Raw genomic sequence first — 27,651 nt, forward strand, 5'->3', positions numbered from 1 at the left:
TGAGAAAGTTCTTGAAGGTGACCTGGTTTCTATAATATTTTCGTAGGTTTCGTAAACATGCTCCGAACCGGATTCCTGACCAGAGTCCGTTCTGGAAAGAAAATCCGTGTACGAAGGCGGATTGGAATATGGCGGTGGAATATATGCGTTAGGCACAGAGTCAACACGCCGCTGTTTCGTATTCTGTAGAATAAACGGACTTGCATAAAGCTTGAAATTATCACGGATGGCGTTTTCACAAAACAACTCTCCGGGAGTTCGGAAAATGACATCGTGGGAAACTGATCCTTTGTTATACATAGGTCCGAGTGGATGTCCTACCAGTTGAAAGGCGGATCCATCTCGTTGTATGGGAGCGGGTGGCAATAGTGTAAACGGATCAGGCGGTCGTGATATGGGGTGAGCGGGAAGTTGTTCGGAGGCTGATGTCTTTCTCTGGCGCGGCGCGGCAAACGGGGACGTGGACCTACATCTTTGTATTGGATGCGGCGGAAGGAAGTACCTCTGCACGGACGGGCGTGATTTTGGACGGGGTGCCATATGAACATATCCCTCATTCTGACCTGGGGGCGCCTGGTGGCCTACGCTTTCTTGAGTTATTTTTGCGGTGTCTTCGCTTTTCTTTTTCGACCGTTTTTCTTTTATACAGTTCTGTAAATCACGTACTAATTCACCCATTCTAATATCACCACCCACGTGACCCGGCTGTGGTGTATGAGAACGAGGTAACGTGTTTGGGTTGACTTTCCTGCACGGCTGTGGGGTTATCGCCCTTCTTTGGATTGCGATATCGGCGATAGGTGGAGTGCTACCGGGTTCTATAAGGTTGAGATTACCCTGAGATTTCAACAAGCGTGTTTCCTCATGGTACCTCCTCTGCAGGTCTAGAATTAACAACAACTGTTTTGAATCGAGGTTGTTTAGCGTCACGGCACGCCTCCCTTTCCGCCTGTGTTCCTTCAAACGCCCCTTTGTTACAGAGTCTGTCTCCGACACCTTAGAAATTAAGTCTAAAGATTCACACGACTTAGAACGGGGGATTGCTTTGTTCACAAGTATCTCGTGTTTGTCTTGGTTTTTGAGGATGCCTGGGGGACAGGTGTTTCTACCTCCTATCTGATTGTGAACATCCGACTTGGCGGTACCGGTATTTCCCTCAGAAATGGGCGTGGTTTCTACTTCCGGTTCTCCTTCACTTTCACTACACGACGACCCTCCACTGACAGTGAAAATTTCTTCATATGTTTCATTCTGAAGAGAAATAAAGATTAATCAAGTCACGGTCCACTCTACCAGCATTTCTTACAGAAAACGTTCAGTGGCAGATCCAAAAATAAAATATTATAGATCCAAGATTGACTAAAAGTTTTCAACAAAGGTGGGGTGCAACCTTAACAACCCTCTCTAGATCCGCAGCTGAAGTTAAACTGTTTTATTGAAGCATATTAGAGATTAGAACCGCGGTTACCGTCACTGGCTAGTTTCTGCTTCTGTATAGGTCATGATATATCTGCTTTTATATAGGTCACGGTCTATATCTTTTATATAGGTCACGGTCTATATGTTTTGTATAGGTCACGGTCTATATGTTTTGTATAGGTCACGGTCTATATGTTTTGTATAGGTCACGGTCTATATGTTTTGTATAGGTCACGGTCTATATGTTTCGTATAGGTCACGGTCTATATGTTTCGTATAGGTCACGGTCTATATGTTTTGTATAGGTCACGGTCACGGTCTATATGTTTTGTATAGGTCACGGTCACGGTCTATATGTTTTGTATAGGTCACGGTCTATATGTTTTGTATAGGTCACGGTCTATATGTTTTGTATAGGTCACGGTCTATATGTTTCGTATAGGTCACGGTCTATATGTTTCGTATAGGTCACGGTCTATATGTTTTTTATATATCACGGTTTGTCGGGATTGATTATAAACCAAAGTTATCAGTTTTATGCCATGAACATTGTATAAATAGTAATTTTGTATGGTTAGTATAAAAAGTAAAGATAACGAACTGTGATCAATATTTCCTATAAAGAATACAAAATCAAGAGTAGGGCAAGCACGGACCCCTGGACACACCAGAGACGGGATCAGACAAACACGGACCCCTGGACATACCAGAGGTAAGATCAGACAAACACGGACCCTGGACACACCAGAGGTAAGATCAGACAAACACGGACCCCTGGACACACCAGAGGTAAGATCAGACAAACACGGACCCCTGGACACACCAGAGGTAAGATCAGACAAACACGGACCCCTGGACACACCAGAGGTAAGATCAGACAAACACGGACCCCTGGACACATCAGAGACGGGATCAGACAAACACGGACCCCTGGACACATCAGAGGTAAGATCAGACAAACACGGACCCCTGGACACACCAGAGGTAAGATCAGACAAACACGGACCCCTGGACACATCAGAGGTAAGATCAGACAAACACGGACCCCTGGACACACCAGAGGTAAGATCAGACAAACACGGACCCCTGGACACATCAGAGACGGGATCAGACAAACACGGACCCCTGGACACATCAGAGGTAAGATCAGACAAACACGGACCCCTGGACACACCAGAGGTAAGATCAGACAAACACGGACCCCTGGACACACCAGAGGTAAGATCAGACAAACACGGACCCCTGGACACATCAGAGGTAAGATCAGACAAACACGGACCCCTGGACACATCAGAGGTAAGATCAGACAAACACGGACCCCTGGACACACCAGAGGTAAGATCAGACAAACACGGACCCCTGGACACACCAGAGGTAAGATCAGACAAACACGGACCCCTGGACACATCAGAGGTAAGATCAGACAAACACGGACCCCTGGACACATCAGAGGTAAGATCAGACAAACACGGACCCCTGGACACACCAGAGGTAAGATCAGACAAACACGGACCCCTGGACACATCAGAGGTAAGATCAGACAAACACGGACCCCTGGACACATCAGAGGTAAGATCAGACAAACACGGACCCCTGGACACACCAGAGGTAAGATCAGACAAACACGGACCCCTGGACACATCAGAGGTAAGATCAGACAAACACGGACCCCTGGACACACCAGAGGTAAGATCAGACAAACACGGACCCCTGGACACACCAGAGGTAAGATCAGACAAACACGGACCCCTGGACACATCAGAGGTAAGATCAGACAAACACGGACCCCTGGACACATCAGAGGTAAGATCAGACAAACACGGACCCCTGGACACACCAGAGGTAAGATCAGACAAACACGGACCCCTGGACACATCAGAGGTAAGATCAGACAAACACGGACCCCTGGACACATCAGAGGTAAGATCAGACAAACACGGACCCCTGGACACACCAGAGGTAAGATCAGACAAACACGGACCCCTGGACACATCAGAGGTAAGATCAGACAAACACGGACCCCTGGACACACCAGAGGTAAGATCAGACAAACACGGACCCCTGGACACACCAGAGGTAAGATCAGACAAACACGGACCCCTGGACACATCAGAGGTAAGATCAGACAAACACGGACCCCTGGACACATCAGAGGTAAGATCAGACAAACACGGACCCCTGGACACACCAGAGGTAAGATCAGACAAACACGGACCCCTGGACACATCAGAGGTAAGATCAGACAAACACGGACCCCTGGACACACCAGAGGTAAGATCAGACAAACACGGACCCCTGGACACATCAGAGACGGGATCAGACAAACACGGACCCCTGGACACATCAGAGGTAAGATCAGACAAACACGGACCCCTGGACACACCAGAGGTAAGATCAGACAAACACGGACCCCTGGACACACCAGAGGTAAGATCAGACAAACACGGACCCCTGGACACATCAGAGGTAAGATCAGACAAACACGGACCCCTGGACACATCAGAGGTAAGATCAGACAAACACGGACCCCTGGACACACCAGAGGTAAGATCAGACAAACACGGACCCCTGGACACACCAGAGGTAAGATCAGACAAACACGGACCCCTGGACACATCAGAGGTAAGATCAGACAAACACGGACCCCTGGACACATCAGAGGTAAGATCAGACAAACACGGACCCCTGGACACACCAGAGGTAAGATCAGACAAACACGGACCCCTGGACACATCAGAGGTAAGATCAGACAAACACGGACCCCTGGACACATCAGAGGTAAGATCAGACAAACACGGACCCCTGGACACACCAGAGGTAAGATCAGACAAACACGGACCCCTGGACACATCAGAGGTAAGATCAGACAAACACGGACCCCTGGACACACCAGAGGTAAGATCAGACAAACACGGACCCCTGGACACATCAGAGGTAAGATCAGACAAACACGGACCCCTGGACACACCAGAGGTAAGATCAGACAAACACGGACCCCTGGACACACCAGAGGTAAGATCAGACAAACACGGACCCCTGGACACATCAGAGGTAAGATCAGACAAACACAGACCCCTGGACACATCAGAGGTAAGATCAGACAAACACGGACCCCTGGACACATCAGAGGTAAGATCAGACAAACACGGACCCCTGGACACACCAGAGGTAAGATCAGACAAACACGGACCCCTGGACACACCAGAGGTAAGATCAGACAAACACGGACCCCTGGACACACCAGAGGTAAGATCAGACAAACACGGACCCCTGGACACACCAGAGGTAAGATCAGACAAACACGGACCCCTGGACACATCAGAGGTAAGATCAGACAAACACGGACCCCTGGACACATCAGAGGTAAGATCAGACAAACACGGACCCCTGGACACATCAGAGGTAAGATCAGACAAACACGGACCCCTGGACACACCAGAGGTAAGATCAGACAAACACGGACCCCTGGACACACCAGAGGTAAGATCAGACAAACACGGACCCCTGGACACATCAGAGGTGGGATCAGACAAACACGGACCCCTGGACACACCAGAGGTAAGATCAGACAAACACGGACCCCTGGACACACCAGAGGTAAGATCAGACAAACACGGACCCCTGGACACACCAGAGGTAAGATCAGACAAACACGGACCCCTGGACACATCAGAGGTGGGATCAGACAAACACGGACCCCTGGACACACCAGAGGTAAGATCAGACAAACACGGACCCCTGGACACACCAGAGGTAAGATCAGACAAACACGGACCCCTGGACACACCAGAGGTAAGATCAGACAAACACGGACCCCTGGACACATCAGAGGTAAGATCAGACAAACACGGACCCCTGGACACACCAGAGGTAAGATCAGACAAACACGGACCCCTGGACACATCAGAGGTAAGATCAGACAAACACGGACCCCTGGACACACCAGAGGTAAGATCAGACAAACACGGACCCCTGGACACATCAGAGGTGGGATCAGACAAACACGGACCCCTGGACACACCAGAGGTAAGATCAGACAAACACGGACCCCTGGACACACCAGAGGTAAGATCAGACAAACACGGACCCCTGGACACATCAGAGGTGGGATCAGACAAACACGGACCCCTGGACACACCAGAGGTGGGATCAGGCAAGCACGGACCCCTGGACACATCAGGGGTAAGATTAGGTGCTTTAGAGAAGTCAGCATCCCCTCTTAACTGCTTACCTCCGCCGTGAACCCTATATCTTGATCAAGTAAACGGAATAATCTGTAGTCAAATCAGTGTGCGAAGATAGGCCTAACGATCGGTATGAATCACACCAGACAGCATTTGACCCAATGCGAGGTTGTATTGGCAAAGATCATTATAGCGAACATAGAATTTGCGAAATGATGACTTCAATACCCATCGTGAGACCTCCATGTATTCAAATACAGTCTACTCCAGATCTATTAAAATTCAGGGAACCAAAGTTGAATACAACCGATGTAGAACTATATGAATGATGTTACTGGAGATTTAATTCAATATAACGGATAATTCACTATAGGTGACTTCAATATAAGTAGAGTAAACTGCAATTGTTTAAATGTCCGATATGTCAAAACCAATGTAAAGAGTGAGAAAAGACCGGATAAAACCAGGTTACACAGGTTCAATGAAGTAACACGCGAGTAAAACCGGGTTATACCAGGTTCAATGACGTAACAAACGGAATCTGTAGTGTATGGACATGAAGGTCGTATCAGTGCAGTTTAACACAGTATTTAGTACGGCAACATAAGTACTACAATCATATACCGGAATCAACTACATGTATGCACTCTATAACACAAAGCTCAAAGACAATCACATTTCTCGGCGTCTCGCCACTCACTGACCTTACTATCAGTGTAGTCGGTGCCTAGCTTTATCTGACCGGACATTCTGATCTATATATATAGACCCCTTTGTAACACAGCCACTTTGCAGGCACCGGAAATTCTAGGTCAGTTTAACTTAAGATAAGACTATTTCACTGTACACGGGCACATATCAGACAATGGAGTCGCGAATTTTGTTCGTCGTCTGTCTCTGCTTCGGCGCTTTGTTGGCGGATGCAACCACCATTGCTGATGGCGAGACGACGTCTCAGGAGAGCGGGGATTTGATTGGTCAAATGCTGAAGATGATTCAGAGGCTAGAGGACCGAGTTAAAGAGCTGGAAGCTGACGTCATTAATGGGCAGAAGGAGAGAGCGGAACTCCAGACGAGGGTGCAGGATGTATCGGTTAAGTGTGAATTTAGGATAACTGAACACAAAGGATTATCTAAACGTGCGTAGTATTGTGCTGATTGTATCATTGCATGTCTGCTCCATAGCGTAGATTTACTAGTGTTGAGATATATGTCCACGTGTGCTCCTCAAGACGTGAGAATCACATGTCTTTCAGATACGACCTTAAACAGAGGTTCTGTGTCGCGGCAGGTGTTGGCACGTTAAAAATCCCTGCCGCCCAGAGCATTAAGCATAGGTCTAAATGTGCGGCATTTCACCTATAACCTGTGACGTCTCAATATGAGTGAAACATTCCCAGTGGAATGTAAATACAAAGAAATAAACATCCACAGCAATACGCATGGTAACCGGAACCGGAACTAGTAGTTCGAGTCCCGCTCGTGTCATGGCCGCGTCAAACCTCAGACGTAAACATAGGTAGTGATTGCTCCTTCGCCAAACGCTCGGCAATTACAAGTGAGAATCACGGGACTTTCGGAAATGGCCCTAAAGACATGAGACCTATTTCGTAGTAAGCGTTGGTGCGTTAACGATCGCTCACCGCTACAACACCGAGCGTGAAACACAGGTTAAATCTGTGGTACTTCTATCTACAAATGATGACGTTTTAATATGAGCGAACAATTCTCGATGGGACATAAAATGAATTAACAATCAACCAACAAGCCGTTAGAAGATGGGCGGAATGTTTCTAATTCCAATAAGTTTATAAGTTTTGAATCATGGTGTTTTCATCACAGTGTATTTCATGCATTTGTTCTCTCAAGTAAACAGTATTATATTTTATGCACGGCAAGTATGACCTGTCAACAGGAAATGCTTACTCTTCCTATGCACCTGAGTGATCCCATCTCTGGCATTGTCCAGGGGTCCGTGTTTGTTCGTCTCTTAATTTTGTATGCTTTTAAGAGTTATGAGATTAATCACTGTTCGTTATTTTCACATTTTCATTAATGCAGGATTCGCCCCAGATACTCAATAGATGAGCGTTGCGTATGTTTTAAATTCTAGGATATATCTTCTGATTTGAGCACACTTTTATTTTTATCAGGTTTAAATTCTAGGATATATCTTCTGATTTGAGCACACTTTTATTTTTATCAGGTTTAAATTCTAGGATATATCTTCTGATGTTGCGTATGTTCTATTTTTATCAGGTCAGGTCGGCGCACATCAAAATGCCTTCTACGCCTACATGTCAACCAATCTTCAATATCCTCATCCGGATCGCACTTTCATTTTCGATACTGTCCGAACCAATGTGGGTTCCGGGTATAGCAACGCCACTGGAATTTTCACGGCTCCCCGGGACGGGACGTTCGTGTTTACTTGGACCGTCATTGTGGACGCTACGTCTTATGTCTTCTCCGAGCTTACCGTCAACTCTGTCGCATTAGGTAGGTGTCGAATTAACTAGGTTCTGTTCTGGTACAATGAAACCCGTCTAATCCGACTGGCATTTCAGAACTTACCGTCAACTCCGTCGCATTAGCTAGGTGTCGAATTAACGAGGTTCTGTTCTGGTACAATGAAACCCGTCTAATCCGACTGGCATTTCAAAGCGAATTTAATGCCGAGTTAGACAATATTTCGGATTACACAGGATGTCAGATTACTGGGGTAAAGGATGTAGGAATTACAGTCAGGGTCGTCGGAATTAACACAGAGACGGGGTATAAAATTAGGCCACTGATAAAATGTGTTGTGTTTCCGTTAACCCGACCGACCCTAAATTATAGCCCCGACCCTAGAATTTTTTTTCGATATTAAAAAAAAAAAAATCGTAATTTTCCCGGAAAAAATATATTCCCGGTTCTTGGTTTTCGTTTTAGTTAGACATTGAGATGAAGTCATTCAAACACTTTAATGATATACAAAATTGCATGGTATTGTGTCAAGCGTTTAAACAACATTGATAATGTTTCTCACTAACAGCATGGATGATGGTTAACCCAGTGGCTAGTACCTCCATGCGTGCTCTCGCAACGATGATTTAACAATTGAAGTTAACAGACAGTCTCGAGACTCTGCCAAGTGTCATGTTTTCATAGAAGACTTTCTTTTGTTAAAATTGCTAACTCCTGTGTTGTTTTAGACGGTGGCTATTTATAGCCATGCACTGTCTTATGCTATCATTTCAACGGGCATTACTGTGTATACACGGGGAGCCTAGTTTTATATGGAGGTCATGATGCAGAGTGACAGACATGAATGTCCAGTCTGTCAAATTTGTATGCACATCCTTGGTTTCTGCTGCAGTTCTAACAGAAAACACTATGAAAAAGGCCGCAAATAAAGCAGTGAGCGCATCCGAGTTGTTGATGGCTGGTGAGAGCCGAGAGGAAAAAAAGATGTGCAGATTGTTTTTAAAATAAAAATTTATGTCCGGTAAAAAGTTTTAGCTGGAAGAGAGTTGGATCCCATTAGGATAAGTGGGATCTGCCCAGACTGTCATCCTACCCTTGTTCCATTTAGATTGTGAAAATACATTCAGAAATGTATTAATAAACTTAAAATATGTTAATGATGTTTATATTTTGGTGATGATTTAATATATTTTTTCAAAACCATCACATTATTTTCCTGTCAAACATATCCAATAGAAGTATTCCTATGACAACCAATCTAAATGTAGAAACAATATATCTGGTACTTGTAGAGCATAGTGGCATAGAGGAGTTAACTTTTGTGTTTTATGCTAGATATGTTTCATTGAAAAATATAGTTTCTTATAAAACATCTGGAAATAATCCTCAGCCAATAACGGGTGAAATGTTATGATTGAAAGTTTACTTGCAATGCAATTTAAGCAAAATTTTATTTTGAAAGTATAAAATTCAATAGAACATTTAACTTGTGCAGTAATTAGGGCTATACGGACAGTGGATATCGGCCTGGATAGCTCAGTGGTTAAAGCACCTGACTAGAAATGCAGGGGTCCAGCCAAAGATTTTCTCCTTCCCATACTACATTTGGTGCCGTTGACCACCCCTAATGGTGCAGGTTGGCCTGTCGGGGGCGAAAAGAACCTGGGTTGATATTGAAAGACAATTATAAAATTATAATTGATCTTAAGGAGGGAGGAATGTAGTAATTAGGGCTATACGGACTGGATATCGGCCTGGATAGCTCAGTGGTTAGAGCACCTGCCTAGAAAGAAAAAAAAAAGAGCACCTGCCTAGTAATGCAGGGGTCCCGGGTTCGATTCCTGGTCCAGCCAAAGATTTTCTCCTCCTTCCTATACTACACTTGATAGAGTTTACAATGTTTTTGCATATTTTGAAAAAATAAAATTTAAAAAAGAATTAAAATTTATTTCCTACCTACCTACCCTATTTTTTTCTGGAACGTTAGCGGAAACTCAACAATTTTTATCGTTGGCCTAATATGTGTCAGAAACTCTCAAATTTAGACCAATGACTGTAAATGTGAACTTATTCATCTTCCGAAGACCCCTAATGTCGGCTTCAAATGAATTTATAAAACCGGAAAACGATATAAATCCTAGATATCATGTTACGAAGATTGCACAATTTGACTTCAAATCTGCTGCCTAATGTGATATATTTGCATCTGGTAATACATTTGTGCCGTCCCGGCAAGAGTTATCTTTTGACTTCTCTTATATTGAGTTATCTCTCTTTGGATATTGTTTAGTTATGAACCGCCATATTTTTTGGTTACATGTTTTTCTGACCTCGTGTTCAATATCGCAAATTGTGGCCCATCACAGTGTAAGTATTTGAATATTCTGTTTTATCTAGTCATAGCATTAACTGGAAAGTTTGTATTGTACATTTTGTATGTAGTAGCTTATCTAGGTGGACTATTAAGTGACCGTGCTGAGGCCACTGATAAAATGTGTTGTGTTTCCGCTAACCCGACCGACCCTAAATTATAGCCCCGACCCTAGATTTTTTTTTCGATATTTAAAAAAAAAATCGTCATTTTCCCGGAAAAAATATATTCCCGGTTCTTGGTTTTCGTTTTAGTTAGACATTGAGATGAAGTCATTCAAACGCTTTAATGATATACAAAACTGCATGGTATTGTGTCAAGCGTTTAAACAACATTGATAATGTTTCTAACTAACAGCATGGATGATGGTTGACCTAGTGGCTAGTACCTCCATGCGTGCTCACGCAACGGTGATTTAACAATTGAAGTTAACAGACGGTCGAGAGACTTTGCCAAGTGTCATGTTTTCATAGAAGACTTTCTTTTTTCAAAATTGCCAACTCCTATGTTGTTTACTTTTTAGACGGTGGCTATTTATAGCCATGCACAGTCTTATGCTATCGTTTCAGCGGGCATTACTGTGTATAAACGGGGACCCTAGTTTTATATGGAGGTCATGATGCAGAGTGACAGACATGAATGTCCAGTCTGTCAAATTTGTATGCACATCCTTGGTTTCTGCTGCAGTTCTAACTGAAAACACTATGAAAAAGGCCGCAAATAAAGCAGTGAGCGCATCCAAGTTGTTGATGGCTGGTGAGAGCCGAGAGGAAAAAAAGATGTGCAGATTGTTTTTAAAATAAAAATTTATGTCCGGTAAAAAGTTTTAGCTGGAAGAGAGTTGGATCCCATTAGGATAAGTGGGATCTGCCCAGACTGTCATCCTACCCTTGTTCCATTTAGATTGTGAAAATACATTAGAAGTATTCCTGACCTATGACAACCAATCTAAATGTAGAAACAATATATCTGGTACTTGTAGAGCATAGTGGCATAGAGGAGTTAACTTTTGTGTTTTATGCTAGATATGTTTCATTGAAAAATATAGTTTCTTATAAAACATCTGGAAATAATCCTTAGCCAATAACGGGTGAAATGTTATGATTGAAAGTTTACTTGCAATGCAATTTAAGCAAAATTTATATTTTGAAAGTATAACATTTCAGTTGAGCATCACTGAAGAGACATTATTTGTCGAAATGCGCATCTGGTGCGTCAAAATTGGTACCGTATAAGTTTTACATTCAATAGAACATTTAACTTGTACAGTAATTGGGGCTATACGGACCGTGGATATATCGGCCTGGATAGCTCAGTGGTTAGAGCACCTGACAAGAAATGCAGGGGTCCAGCCAAAGATTTTCTCCTTCCCATACTACATTTGGTACCGTTGACTACCCCTGGTGATGCAGGTTGGCCTGTCAGGGGCGAAAAGAACCTGGGTTGATATTGAAAGACAATTATAAAATTATAATTGATCTTAAGGAGGGAGGAATGTAGTAATTAGGGCTATACGGACTGGATAGCTCAGTGGTTAGAGTACCTGCCTAGTAATGCAGGGGTCCCGGGTTCGATTCCCGGTACAGCCAAAGATTTTCTCCTCCTTCCTATACTACACTTGTTACGAGTTTACAATGTTTTTGAATACTTTGAAAAAATAAAATTTAAAAAAAAAAAAAAATTTATTTCCTACCTACCTACCCTATTTTTTTCTGGAACGTTAGCGGAAACTCAACAATTTTTATCGTTGGCCTTAACACGGAGACGGGATATAGAATTAACAGAGACGGGATACAGAATTAACATAATATCCAATAGTCATGTTGCAGGGTTTTTATAATTATCTAGTTATCCAATAGTCATGTTGCAAGGTTTTTATAATTATCTAGTTACTTTGATACTAGTTCTGGACTTTGGTACTAGTTTTGGACACTAGTTATGGATTTTGGTACTAGTTCTGGACTTTAATATTAGTTCTGTACTTTGATACTAGTTCTGGACTTTAATACTAGTTATGGATTTTGGTACTAGTTATGGACTTTGATACTAGTTATGAACTTTGATACTAATTTCTGGATTTAGATACTAGTTATTGAATTTGGTACTAGTTCTGGACATTAGTATTAGTTCTGGACTTTGATACTAGTTCTGGACTTTGGTACTAGTTCTGGACTTTGATATTAGTTCTGGACTTTGGTACTAGTTATGGATTTTGGAATTAGTTCTGGACTTTGATACTAGTTCTGGACTTTAGTACTAGTTTCTGAACTTTGATACTAGTTATGGACTTTAGTATTAGTTATGTCAATGTCTGTGTTTCAGGAAACGTTATCAGTGATAGCCAAGAGCAGAATGAGTACCACACCACCACGGGCGTGGCAGTAGCCCAGTTAAGTCAGGGGGACGCCGTCAGGGTGCGCTCTCATCCTAAAGTCAACATACACGGAAGTGTTCTAAGCTCCACCACGCACCGCACTTCCTTTTCCGGATGGCAGCTTTATTAAACTTCCTTAATTTGGCGGATAATATTCAATCAATCCGAATTTCCTCAATCCATTTGCTGATAATGATCACATCGAATACAAGGGATGAGTTTCCACTGTTTGTTTGTTTCTCATATTAAATGAATGTTTATTTCACTCAGTCTTTATGCTTGGTTGCCTGTCTGTTCGTCAGTAGACCACGAATTTATTGTCTGTCTGTTCGTCAGTAGACCACGCATTTATTGTCTGTCTGTTCGTCAGTAGACCACGCATTTATTGTCTGTCTGTACGTCAGTAGACCACCATTTATTGTCTGTCTGTTCGTCAGTAGACCACGCCTTTAGTTGTCACATCAATCGCATAAATTGACGACGGTACACATTTTTGCAGATCGCCCTGTAGTAGTGATTTACCCGGAATTACACAATCACGTGACGTATAAGGGTTACCATGAGTCGGGAAAGTGCCCAATGATTCTACAGAAATCTAAACCAAAAGTCGATGTTTAGATACATAAAATAAACAGTCGGATGAGAATTTACAAGAATGAGAGTGGAGATTAGGAATCACGAGTCGTAAACACGTGTTAGTTGTATTATGTAGGGGAGAGAGAGAGAGAGAGAGAGAGAGAGAGAGAGAGAGAGGTTTAGTCGAGTTTTATTCACACATATTCAGACATCACCAGCTGTAAGTGAAATATCACAAATTTAGACCTAGTGTTCAGGTCTTTACCAGTAATGGTATCTTCACATTCACAGATTTTTCTTCCGGATCCTTACGTATTCCACAAATCCGTAAAGGGTACACGGATTGTTACGATTTAGACACGACGAGTGATTTACGAATGCTTGCGAGTGACTACGAGTCGGAGATCCATAAGGACTCTTAAGAAAAATCCGTGAGTGTGAAGGTGGTATAAAGATTCTTTAACATGCCAATGTCTGCCACCACAAAGGACCTCCATTTTAAAGGTCATATTCGGAAGACCCATGATTCTCACTTTGAGCAACCATTACCTATAATGACGTCTTATGTTTGATGAAGCCATGGCACGAGTGGGGCTCGAACTCACGACCTCCCGGTTATAAAGTGAATCATCTGTCACTGAGCTACCGCGACCGCGACCGTTTGCAGATTGAGAGAGGGAAGGAGATTAAGAGATCTTACCCTTAAAATCTTTCTTTTCTCTAGCTTGATGATGAGGAATGTAAGCACTGCTACAATGGTACATACGATGAAAATGCACAGATAGAGGGCACACTCTGAATACAATAAGACCGGAAGTACAGATTCGATGACGTCACAACTGCTGGTTCTCTCAAACTTTATTTTTACTTTATCTGCAAAAAAGATAGAAAAATTCAAAATAGAAATTACTCATGAGTGAAAAGATGCATTGTGTGCGTGTGCAGTGTTCCAGGCATATTTCGTCTATTCCAATCTCTACCCAGAGTTATCGTTCCTTACACTCACACACACCTCTGTCGACGTCTCGAAATTAGCAGTGGTACGGTTAATAAAATCAAAACTAAGAACTAGTTTACGAAATATAAAAAAAACAAAACAAAAAAAAAAAAAAAAAACGTCGTGCAATTTACTGCATATTTTATTTCCCATTACATTACATATCTACCTATAGGTGGAGTGCTCGAACAATATTCGCATGTCAACACAATTTCCTGCTTCTTGTGTCACAGTAAGACTTGACACCTGCTTAATATTGATTTATTTACGTATACTTTTGCAACTGGACTCAAAAACATTTTATTTCAGCATTTTTACCGTTTTCTTCAGGAATCCTGAAATACCCACTAGATGCTGACAGATGTATAAGTGAATGTAAGGAACGATAACTCTGGGTAGAGATTCCATCTATTTAAGTTCAGCCATTGTTATCTCTGTGACGGCAACAGTGAGCCTACTCTTATTTCGAACTCCATGGAGACTTTATCGTGCCAAGGGCGTGTACCCCTGACATGGAGCATATCTGCTACCGGATGCTCCCATATAATAATAAATTAGAAAAAACCCTTCATATTATCATCCGCCCACGTATTACCTATCGGAAGAAAATCTTAGATCCACCCCGGTCTTACTACTAGGAGCAACTTTTACACAACAAATGGCAAGGGATTCTTAGACCCGCCCCTGTCTTACCACCAGGAAAAAAATCAGCAAAAAAAATTCTTGGATCCGCTCCCGTCTTATCAATAAGGGAAAAATTCTTACTTAACAAATAGCAAGAAATTCTTAGATCTGTCCCTGTCTTACTACTAGGAAAAAAATCTTAAATCCACCTATGTCTTACCTGTTGGAAGAAATTCTATGTTAAGGTCCTCTCTTTTATAGGATGATTTACATTCACACAGCGATTCCTGCTTGACGTAGGTACATGAGTCGAGGTTTGTGATTGGCGGAAGTACATGAGTCACGCACAAAATGGCCAGCACCACGCACAGAAGCCCACAACCCACAGCCACCGAAAGACAGACAAAAATCTAGGGGAGATAATTAATGTAATCAAAATGTAATCACTGCAACATAGACAAAGATCGAGGGGAGATAATTCATGTAATCAAAATGTAATCACTGTAACACGAATATCTAAGTAAATATGAATGTAATCATATGTTATGCAGCATTACATGAACACATTTTCACATTACAATATTAATCTGAATCCAAGATTTCCAATAGGAAACAAAGCGATACTTGGAGTTACACAAAATAATTTTCTTGTGGTAGAAAACAATTATGATATACAAATGTAATCCCATTTCAAACGAGGGGATATTTACTTACATGTACGTGCAGATGTATTACGAAGATTAAGCACTGAATGTGCGTTTAATTATTCATCTCATCGTGAATGTATTCATTTCATTATATTCAGGCAGCAATATTATGTTATACATGTAACCTGCATATGGTGTTTATGTCTCTTAACTGATTCGATGCGCAAGAGCTTGTTCTGCGTATGATCAGTTTTTAAATCGAGGCAGGCTACTGACAAACAATTTGATAATACAGGAATTCCAACATTCCCGTTTAAAGTCAACACTTTGTAAATACTATGGTCGTGATAATGATCTAGTTTGCCAATGCAGCTGACATGTTTCATACCAATTGTTAAGTAGTTCTTTACACATTGATTTTGACCACAGATTACTCCGTTTACCTGATCATCACGGTGGGTGTGACCGGTCTACAGAAAATCCTTACTCCTCCTAGGCATCTGATTCCACCTTTGGTATGCCCATGTGTCCGTGTTTGCCCAACTCTATCTTAATTTTGTCATCTTTACAGGAGTTATGAGATTGACCACTGTTCGTTATCTTCACCTTTATAGGAGTTATGAGATTGATCACTGTTCGTTATCTTCACCTTTATAGGAGTTATGAGATTGATCACTGTTCGTTATCTTCACCTTTATAGGAGTTATGAGATTGACCACTGTTCGATATCTTCACCTTTATAGGAGTTATGAGATCGATCACTGTTCGTTATCTTCACCTTTATAGGAGTTATGAGATTGATCACTGTTCGCTATGTTCACCTTTATAGGAGTCAGGAGATTGATCACTGTTTGTTATCTTCACCTTTCATTACATACTTGAACTTTAAAAAAACCCACCAAAACAACTTTATCTGTAGATACCCATCAACTGCGAATACGGTAAAACACGATTATGACGAATGCACACGTATGAAAAAGTGATAGTTTTTGTATAATGGAAATTTGTTTATAATGACTATTTTCACCAGCCCAGGAGATTCAATATAACCGTGTTTTACTGTACTCTGTATGTATAAATACTATGCACGTGCACACACATCACGTGTAAACAATCTGCACGTGTGTACACCCATCACGTGTAAGCACTCTGCACGTGTACAATACTGCATGCATGTGTATAACACTCTGCACGTGTACACACCCATCACGTGTAAGCACTCTGCACGTGTACAATACTGCATGCATGTGTACAACACACTGCACGTGTGCACATCCATCACTCACCAGACAAGATGGCCTCCACCAAAACAAGACCAGCACGATGCAACCTTTCACAAGTACCTGTAAGAATGAAAGCAGTGTTTTATTTAGACAGAATGGTTTCCTTTATCTTTGCATATTATTGTATTACTGTAAATCAACTTCTATTCACGATGATTCTATTTCGCGTTTTAACACTTATAAGCTGCTTCGCGGTGACTAATTTTCGCGCTTTAATTCTGATAAACCGCTCCGTGGTGACTAATTTTCGCGCTTTAATTCTGATAAACCGCTTCGTAGTGACTAATTTTCGCGCTTTAATTTTGATAAAGCGCTTCGCGGTGACTAATTTTCGCGCTTTAATTCTGATAAACCGCTTCGCGGTGACTAATTTTCGCGCTTTAATTCTGATAAACCGCTTCGCGGCAACTAATTTTGCGACGGAGATAATCTTAGACAAATAAGAGAAATAGTAAAAGACTGGCTCGCGGCAACGATGAACGTTTTGCGAACTTTTCTCAAACGCGAATAAAAGTTTACTGTGATAAAACATGCACTCAGGAACGACAACTCTGCAATTATAAAGGTTTGGAGTACTGGTCAATGTCATAGCAATGTCTGATTGTCTCAAAATATTTCACAATTCGATTACCGGCAACACGCATGTGAAGGTTAATCATTGGTCGCTAACAAACAATACCTCACGCAAGTGACCTCACTGTTTGACATAGATATTAAAATATCTAAAATATATGTCGGGCTCGTGTCACTGGCACTGAGCTGCTCATGCTGACATGCACGGTCCAGGAATTCTACTACATTTGTACTATGAGGGATAGGATCAAACACTGTAGTAGATTTTTTATTCCTCAGTAATAGAAGTAACCTAACTATGACGTCATTAATGAACAATATTTGATTAAGGAGGTATAATACATCGTCATAATAATGGCTGACTGATTTTTAAAACTATGAATATAAACAACACTTGTATACATGTATCCCTTTTGAATTTGATAGCAGTCAGATGACGTCTAGACTGCTGGTCTGTAAATCACTGGGTCTACTGAAGTACTGTTGGGGCTTTATCTTCTTCTTCAGATTACTTTCAACTAAAACTGCATTTTTAAACACGAAAGAAGGATTTGAAAGTATTCAATTTTGAAATATCATTGTAAGTATTCTCAATTTTTTCAACCATTTAAGATTTCTCTGGTGTGCTATTCCTCCTTACATTGTGAACAAAATCTCGCTTTTTATACTACATGTAGATGCTTTGAACCTCCGCAACATTTTCTGCAAAAATATCTATACACACACCGGTAATAATGTGTGGGTATAATATACATACATGTATGTATATCAAATACAAACTTATTCTTTGTTACTCTAAGCCATATTCACAGATAACGATAAATCAAATAATTAACATTTTTTATAGGTTTTTTTTTTTGGTCTGTTTATGGTGAACAATGAACCTTCCACAGGTTTAAGTATTGATGACACGCATGAGATGCGCACGGATGCTCTCCACGCGAGAGACTCAATGTCTTGTTTTGTCAACCGTATCAGAAGTGTGTACCGCTGTCATTCCCCTGCCGTGTTCTCTACACAAGGTGTTGGGTTATACTGAATAAAAACATTTACATAAAACTCGTGTGCAATTTTAAGAACATAGAGTACCCCCCTCCCCCCGCCCTCAAAGTTCCAGAATTATAAAAATTCGCGTGTTAGTTTAAGGACATACATGTATATGTAGAGATAAGATAAGATAAGTTCTAGTTGTCAATTACTTATAACTCTCCATTACCATGGAGGAAATAAAGAATATCTTATCTTATCTTATCTCATACCTATATATTGTATACTACTACACACATATTTATATATTGTATACTACTACACACATATCTATATATTGTGTAATACTACACACATATCTATATATTGTATAATACTACACACATATCTATATATTGTATAATACTACACACATATCTATATATTGTATAATACTACACACATATCTATATATTGTATAATACTACACACATATCTATATATTGTATAATACTACACACATATCTATATATTGTATGTATATCACACACATATCTATATACTGTATATATATCACACACATATCTATATACTGTATATATATCACACATATCTATATACAGTATTACTGTATATATATCACACATATCTATATACTGTATATATATCACACATATCTATATACTGTATATATATCACACATATCTATATATTGTATATATATCACACATATCTATATACTGTATGTATATCACACATATCTATATACTGTATGTATATCACACATATCTATATACTGTATATATATCACACATATCTATATACTGTATGTATATCACACATATCTATATACTGTATGTATATCACACATATCTATATACTGTATGTATATCACACATATCTATATACTGTATATATATCACACATATCTATATACTGTATATATATCACACATATCTATATACTGTATGTATATTACACACATATCTATATACTGTATGTATTTACACACATATCTATATACTGTATATGTACGAGTTTAACTTGCACCAAATGGTCTCAGTCATGATTCATATACCCACACATCACAAAATTAATAACTAGCTCCGCCTCCCCCTGACTGGCCTCTGCCGGTTCCCACGTGTTTCATTTTATCTATCTGACCATCAAAGGTTGTTTATTAAATTAAACTTAAAACAGATGTCGAATTTATCATGTCACTCTTTCTCCTTCCACTTCATCAACAATCACCGGGGCTAACGCCGCATGTTACTTTGAGGAGATCCAGTTTCACACGCTCAAAAAGTTCCAACAACAGGCTGCAACCTTAAGATCGTCGTGTTCTTTATGAAATGCTGTACTTGTAACGACATATCATTCACGTGTATCGTTATATGTATGTTGAAATGCATTGATTTCATATCCTCAAAATTGAATCCAAGGGCAATAACTCTGTTTTTAATGATTTCTTTTATCAAGTCTATAATGCGATAGATTTCCTTTATTTTTAGAGACATTTTGTATGTTTTTGTAAAGATACGGTTTCATGAAATTGTTATGAATTATATATCGTCATAACCAGTTTGTATGACATTCTGATGACGCTGTTTAAGGAAAATTCCAATTTTCTGACGGTGATATATGGTACTGTTTATGTACGTCTCGCATCTTAAAAAGTGTGATGACCTATGTATTTTATTTTATAAAATTGTTAGTTTTATCTCTAGTGAATGGGAATAAATATAATTTTTAAAACTTGTATCAAATAAAACTGCAAGTATGGAGTTTCCTTGATGAGGATGCCGAAGGCAAAATCATTGGAATTGTAAATATTTTTGTATAAATCTGTCAGTTTCCATTCAGTATTTTAAATGATTATCACACTGAAGGTTTTGATATAACTACTAATTAATATTACACCCTGGTCTGTCTGTTCAATATCAATTAATATTACACCCTGGTCTGTCTGTTCAATATTAATTAATATTACACCCTGGACTGTCTGTTCAATATTAATTAATATTACACCCTGGTCTGTCTGTTCAATATTAATTAATATTACACCCTGGTCTGTCTGTTCAATATCAATTAATATTACACCCTGGCTTGGATTTCTCGAAAAAATGTCAAACTTAAGTTTTGAATTTTCTTTCATTTGAGCAGTCAATGTTTGAGTAAAATCTCAGACTTAAATCCAAGTTCTGACTTAAGTTTATTTCGAGAAATCCAGACAAGGTCTGTCTGTTTCATATTAATTGATATTACAACCTGGTCTGCCTGTTTCATATTAATTGATATTACATCCTGGTCTGTCTGTTCAATATTAATTAATATTACACCCTGGTCTGTCTGTTCAATATCAATTAATATTACACCCTGGTCTGTCTGTTCAATATTAATTAATATTACACCCTGGTCTTTCTGTTCAAAAGTAACTTGATGAGCTCTTTGGTGCACGTCTTCAGATTCTTATGAATTACACGTCGCACTTCATTTTCAAATCCGTCCCCGTGCTGCTGGAGATAAAGGAACAGCCGGTGGGAGATTCATTAACGTGATTAAGTTAATTGTTTTATACTCCCCTTAGATTCTATACCAACTCATTACATAGCGTGTTCACCACGGTGAAAATGCGAGAGAGCGCTGCGCGTGCATGAAATTTTCCCACGGTCTGTTGTAGAAAAAGGTCGAGAGAGCGTTTACCCACTATTTCGGTGGCTGTTGAAATTACGAGCCTGGCACTTACGGAGCTGAACACACGTAATGAGGAGAGCCACTACTCCCGTTCTCATGGTGGTTAGTAAGCGTTAACACAACTGAACACTCGCTATAGCGAGGAGTCCTTACGTAAAAGGTTAGGCGAACTAATCTAAGAAATGAAGTGTTTGTAAAACAAAAAAAAATCGACTTCCTTCGACGAAGTGAAAATGTATATTATCTATTTTACACCGTGTGTGCACTGCCAATCTGTTAATTTGCCTGCATTTTTTTTGGGGGGGGGGGATTAAATTTATTACGATTCTAAGAACCATTATTGACTTTGTAAGATTTAGACGAATCCCATCCTAATGAGATCCGATTTTGACAATATTTAACCGACCTTTAAAATTCACCGGTATTGTCGAAAATTCAAACTTCCCCTAAACATTGTCAAATCAACTTAACGAGATCAAAATTAAATCAACCGAGAATTTCTCTACACTCAAATGTAAAACCTAATCAATATTGGACTCCCTGTCATCATCCAAAACGACCTTCCAACCACCGCCCCTTAATAGGGGGTCGCCATTACAGCTCATTACAAAGTTTGCGCTGGGGACTTTTCTTATACAGATACCAATCTCTTTTCTTTCACGTTTTCGTATCAGAGAATATGAAAGCACGGTGAAAATATTTCGACCTTTGCTGACCCGTTGAACCGTGGAAAATACGACAGGTGGTTTTTGCTGGATGGGACGACAAAGTCGACTTTGAACATGTAAATGGGGGATGAATTAAAGAGCTAAATCTCTCCGCATGAAAATCGCGGACAATGGGGGGAGACATTCCGGCACACATAAAAGTACACACGGGTTACTTTGTCCAAAATTTGGCAGTTAGGTGCGCGGTGAAAAAGGGACATTCCTCCGCACACAAACGGACAATGGGCTTGACCTTTCTCGTCTCACAGATTAAAATTTTCTCAATTTGACCACGGTGCAACATGTGCTTGATTTGCAATCGATCGACATCAAAATTCTCACCCGCAGCGATGTAGACCATGACAATTATTTGCAAATTATTTCGAATCAGTTGCCATCTACGCTACATTACAAGTGTGTTGTAAACCATGAAATTTGTTCTGAGTATACATTAAATTACACGGTCCCCCTTACTACAGCCTGTACTACACATACACGTGAAACTGATGTCTGTTTTGATAGAATCAGATCAAGGTCTAGATTACGGCGGGTTAGTGTCAAAGCAGCACTTAACCACATCTGTTTTCACCTCCAATCCGACAAGGAAAATTCGATGGATATTTGATAACAAATTCATCGCCTGCCCTGTATAGGCGGATCAAAAGATTTTCGAATCTTTGGTAGTCGTGTTTAACACCGAGACTAAGACTTGGTTTCTACAATTTCTCAATACACCCCACCCTACCCCCTTTTAGTCGCTTTAAGAATATTGCTGTTATATTCACATTCTTGAAATCTCCTTAACTATAAGTTCTTAGTAGAGGTAGGACTATGTCAGTGCATGGGGACAAACGCACGTGGACCTGCTTTCCAATTTTCCATAACACTTCTCCCGTAACGAGTCGGGTTAGAATTTCAAGGTCCTCTGTCACCCCTTCCTTCAATCTCTCACCAGAGGGCGTTACGCTACGCCCCACAAAGTGAAGCTTATGTAGCGCGCCCTCTGGTGAGAGAATGCCCCTTCCTTGTCGTAAGAGGTGACTAGATGGGGACAGCAAAAAACCGAAGCGCCGTATCACAGCAGGTGTGGCACGATTAAAGACCTCTCCCTGTTCAAAGGCTGTACGTAAGCGCCGAACATAGGCCTAAATTTTGCAGCCCTTCACCTCAATGGTGACGTCTCCATATGAGTGAAATATTCTCGAGAGGGACATTAAACAATAGACAATCAATCATAATAATTCAGGGAATAAAGAAACCCCATGATCCGGCTCCCTGAGCTGAAGAGAAACAAGATCCGGGTACTCACCACGAGACAGATGACGTATCCCGGCAACACTTCCGTTAGGTCGTCTGACGTCGTGATGGCCTGAATGTTAAAATACAGACCCACGCTGACCAGTCCAAAAACAATGTCCAAGGACCCTAGAACCAAGAACACCCACAACCTCCTAGCGCAAGGACCACCGCCCAGGGCTTTCTCTGGAGCGTCCGAACATTTGGATGACATCATCAAATATTCAAATTAGTTTGTTACGTCATAGACATGACTGGATGTGGTCAGCCAGAAGAGGATTCACAGACAACAGCAGGTACTTTCCGAAAGGAATCCTCAAGTTACCGGGGGTCCTTTAGGCCATAAGATCAGTGACGTCATTAAAGTTTTTTTATGTTCCAGAACACAGTCGGATCACATTCACATATTTCTGATTAATCATAAAAAAATGTCATCACATTTCATAATTTTTTTTTTTTTTTTTCAGCTAAGGCTTCTAATGGCCACCAAACAAGATTCCGTTCTTTAAATTCTAAGACAAACACACTGCGCTTTTATAAAACTTGCACTGCACACACAGACGACACAGCTCAATCGCGGAACATCAGCCAAACTTCATAAAGCACGCGCAGAGCATGAACATCGATTCATCACCTCCATAATTTTATTCCACACATCAAACAGGAATACAAGTTTATGAATTAACTCCTGGAATTTATCACACGTTCCGTCACACTAACTTCATGTGTCAAAATTTTCTTCCTCTATCCTCCACAGAAACGAAGAAAGAGAGAGAAAGAAAAAAAAATTAAAATAAAACTTCAAAAAGTTTCGAGATTTAGCGGCAGGTAAACAACCCGATATCTTATGTCACAATGCATTTCTGTTATAAATATCTGGCTTTTAAAACTGAAACTGTATCCTCTATCACAAATGCTGGGGGCTTTGTGTGGCCGCGATTACACGTGGGGCGCCGGGTCCTAGGCCGTCTCGTGTTTACAAAATTAAAATTCACCGGCGTTAGATTGAGGGGCCCCTGACGGGAAAAATGTTGACAGATGCTGGGGGGAGTTCCCGTCAGGAATATGAAATTATCATTTTATGAATGGAAAGTCTGACTTGTCTATAGTCAAATTATGATAATAAAAAAAAAATAGTTAATTTAAAAAAAAAAAAAAGAAAGAAAAGAAACAAACATTGTTTGGTTTTTTTTTTATTCCACGCGGGCGGTTATTTTTCTTTTGTTTACAATTCTACCGTACCCCCTCCTTTTTTTTCTCTCTCTCGTATCCCTTCAATTCAGTACAGTGTAATATCATATGGCATTAAATAACACGGAGATATATACACAAATAACGAATTCATTAAAGCACCGCGTTATACACATGAAAGAGTGTACAGTGTATTGTGGTTTTGACCAGGAAGGGTAACTCTCTTATGAATTATATCTATGAATATAGTAAGATTATTTATCAATCACAATTTACATGAAAACAAATTAAAGAATTATATGACAGTGGGTGTTTGTATAATTAGAAGGTTTATTAAAATTTTCTACTTTCACTTAAAGCTGATATAGGCCCTAATTATTAATAAAGTACAAATTCTCTGATTTCTGGGCACACTACTCCATCTGCCCGTCTCAATAGGTAAACCTGTGATTACTTGTTCTAAATCTTGCGAATGTAAGAATAGTATTTCCTGGTACATTGACTTCTAGATAACTTCTAGACGTAAAAACGCGAACTAATTTAAAACCACATTTTTGTAAGAAATGTCGGTGTACATTTAATCCATTTATACATTCCTGTAAGAAATGTCGGTGTACATTTAATCCATTTACCGTATATACTCGCCTATAAGTCGGTTTTTTGGGAGTCAGTTTTTGGTCCAAAACTCTATGTCCGACTTATAGGCGCGTCCTAAGAAGATTGGTATTTTTCTGGGCGGCGTAATGTAGTGTTTTTTAAACAATTCCGACGATTGTCATGGACTACCACACAAATTATTATTGTTCACAAATATCTAGACGTATTGTTTATGCATTTTAAAATCAAGTATAAAGTACAAGTATTTACATATTTCTATCTAGTTTAAAATTATTTACATACCCGTAACTAATAGTTTCAATACGCAAGATCGCGACTACTTTTTCTGTCTTGGTTTTAAATTTTACTTTCCCCTTTCAAAGTCTCGCGAGACTCAGAGTTTGCGAGAATTTGGGCATGTTGGTAAATAATACCAGTTCTGCAACATTTGTCGTGATCGATTCACCCGATTTTAACAATGGCGTATTGTCATTGCATTGCAGTAGACTGTAGTTAATGATTCAAGAAAGAAATATAATACGCAGAAATATCCACAACTGATATATTTTAATGGAAATGTGGTGGATTTTTTCCCACTGCTGTCAGCCAGGAAATTCCCAAAGCTGAGAAGAGCTTGCGTCAAAATATATAGCTTCGCGAGCTAAATTCAGAAGTTCATTTTTCCTGTATCTAGACGCTTTTACACACCTTTCATCTAAAAATGCTTTTAATTGTGGAAAGCACGTGGAGGTTAAATCGTCTTCCGATGCCATGTTTTGAATAAACAAAAAATGCCCAAGATCGACACGCTTTTTCGGACTTCTATACAAGAGAGTTCCACTAACTCGGTATTTACGATCTTGCGTATTCAATTTCAATTCGTTTATCGGTAAAATTGAATTACGAACCCGATTTAATATTGAAATATTCAAATGTATACCGGCTGAAATATATTTCTTAAAAGATTGAATATTGTTAACAGATGATTTAGATCATCATTCTTGACTCTTAAAAACTCTGTTGTTGATACAATGAATTATGCCAGAATCCCACAATAACAGTTTTCGCGAGGCGCGTGCCACTAAGTAAACACGGTGCCAGGTACTGGTAATTAGGAGACCATAATTGCTTAGGTAAACAAGGGATCAATGCCCATAATAGATCAAGGGATGCATTTAAACCCCAAACGGATATGGCTTGGATATTGAACACCTCATAATTATTAATTTTTCAAAATATTTTTTGAAACATAGGTAAAAACACTAGAGCATTGACTTCAAATTGTCAACCTATTCTGACAAAAATTTGTACCGACTTATAAGCGGGTCAATGACAAATTCCTACAAATAACCTTAAAAAATACAACCGACTTATAGGCGGACCGACTTATAGGCGAGTATATACGGTATACATTCCTGTAAGAAATGTCGGTGTACATTTAATCCATTTATACATTCTTGTAAGAAATGTCGGTGTACATTTAATCCATTTATACATTCCTGTAGGAAATGTCGGTGTACATTTAATCCATTTATACATTCCTGTAAGAAAGGTCGGTGTACATTTAATCCATTTATACATTCTTGTAAGAAATGTCGGTGTACATTTAATCCATTTATACATTCCTGTAAGAAATGTCGGTGTACATTTAATCCATTTATACATTCTTGTAAGAAATGTCGGTGTACATTTAATCCATTTATACATTCTTGTAAGAAATGTCGGTGTACATTTAATCCATTTATACATTCTTGTAAGAAATGTCGGTGTACATTTAATCCATTTATACATTCTTGTAAGAAATGTCGGTGTACATTTAATCCATTTATACATTCCTGTAAGAAATGTCGGTGTACATTTAATCCATTTATACATTCCTGTAAGAAATGTTGGTGTACATTTAATCCATTTAAAATCCACGTCAGTGTTGTCTCGTGGTGAGTACAAAATACTAGACAACTTTGCGACCTTATGATTCCATAATTTTACTCAGAATTTAATCATTCTCATTTTGACTTGTATACACAATGAATATCGAACAAGTTCACAATAAAATTCATGTCCAATGCTGACACCCCAGAAAACCAGGTGTAGCAGGATTATCTCCCCCTCACCTGCCCCCTCCCCTTCAACCCCTCCCCCTTCATCTTATAACACGTGTCAGTGATTTTTTAAGGCCTATGTTGGGTCCGAATTTCGGCCCTTTCCCCTCCTAAAAATTGTCAGGTTTTTTTTCCAATTTACCGGTAGCTTGCATTGTCCCCAATGATAAAATTATGAAAGAAAAATGTATTGGAAAACAAAAACCATTTGATGTGAGTTATACACATACGACTTAACAAATAGTCATGGGAATGATAATTTGGATAGAATACTTGAAAATTTTTAGAAGGTTAAAGAAAATTAAATATGTGTAAAATAAAGATAATATAATGTTTGATATGATTTTAAAACTTATTTACGATAAAATTGATTTTACCCAATTTGACTGAAATGTCAACAAATTTCCCAATTCGAAAGCCACGGGACCCTTGTAAAAATGTAGAAAAATCACTGTATTTCTCATAAAGACTAAGCACCACGTAAAGAGAGAGAGAGAGAGAGAGAGAGAGAGAGAGAGAGAGAGAGAGAGAGAGAGAGAATGAGAGAGAAAAAGAAAGACAGAGAGAGAGGAGAGAGAGAG

At 39.8% G+C, this 27,651-nt stretch overlaps 2 protein-coding genes across 2 annotated transcripts in view; one reads left to right on the top strand and one right to left on the bottom strand.

Annotated features, from left to right (window-relative positions):
* Nucleotides 1–24,458, bottom strand: part of LOC125662116 (uncharacterized) — a 25,551-nt gene extending 1,093 nt beyond the window's left edge. Inside the window, exons 1-5 of the mRNA XM_048894296.2 lie at nucleotides 23,194–24,458; nucleotides 16,948–17,004; nucleotides 15,235–15,424; nucleotides 14,094–14,266; nucleotides 1–1,251 (exon numbers count right to left, since the gene is read on the bottom strand). The exon at nucleotides 1–1,251 is cut by the window's left edge and continues 1,093 nt beyond it. Of these exons, the coding sequence (XP_048750253.2) occupies nucleotides 1–1,251; nucleotides 14,094–14,266; nucleotides 15,235–15,424; nucleotides 16,948–17,004; nucleotides 23,194–23,397 (1,875 nt within the window). The 5' untranslated portion in view covers nucleotides 23,398–24,458. The remainder of the gene's footprint in view (nucleotides 1,252–14,093; nucleotides 14,267–15,234; nucleotides 15,425–16,947; nucleotides 17,005–23,193) is intronic.
* Nucleotides 6,227–13,082, top strand: LOC125662117 (uncharacterized). The gene is made up of 3 exons (XM_048894297.2): nucleotides 6,227–6,742; nucleotides 7,863–8,102; nucleotides 12,766–13,082. Exons 1-3 carry the CDS (start codon nucleotides 6,469–6,471, stop codon nucleotides 12,945–12,947), a joined length of 696 nt encoding a protein of 231 aa, XP_048750254.2. The 5' UTR covers nucleotides 6,227–6,468; the 3' UTR covers nucleotides 12,948–13,082.
* Nucleotides 24,459–27,651: the final 3,193 nt, after the last annotated feature.

Source organism: Ostrea edulis, chromosome 8 (genome assembly GCF_947568905.1).
Source record: "Ostrea edulis chromosome 8, xbOstEdul1.1, whole genome shotgun sequence".
NCBI classification, from domain to species: Eukaryota; Metazoa; Mollusca; class Bivalvia; order Ostreida; family Ostreidae; genus Ostrea; species Ostrea edulis.

Bases quoted from the DNA above. Each gene is read 5' to 3' on its own strand.
- LOC125662117 (XM_048894297.2), top strand. From the start codon at position 6,469: ATGGAGTCGCGAATTTTGTTCGTCGTCTGTCTCTGCTTCGGCGCTTTG. The intron at 6,743-7,862 runs GTGCGTAGTATT...TATTTTTATCAG, and splicing joins ACACAAAGGATTATCTAAAC to GTCAGGTCGGCGCACATCAA. The intron at 8,103-12,765 runs GTAGGTGTCGAA...TCTGTGTTTCAG, and splicing joins CGTCAACTCTGTCGCATTAG to GAAACGTTATCAGTGATAGC.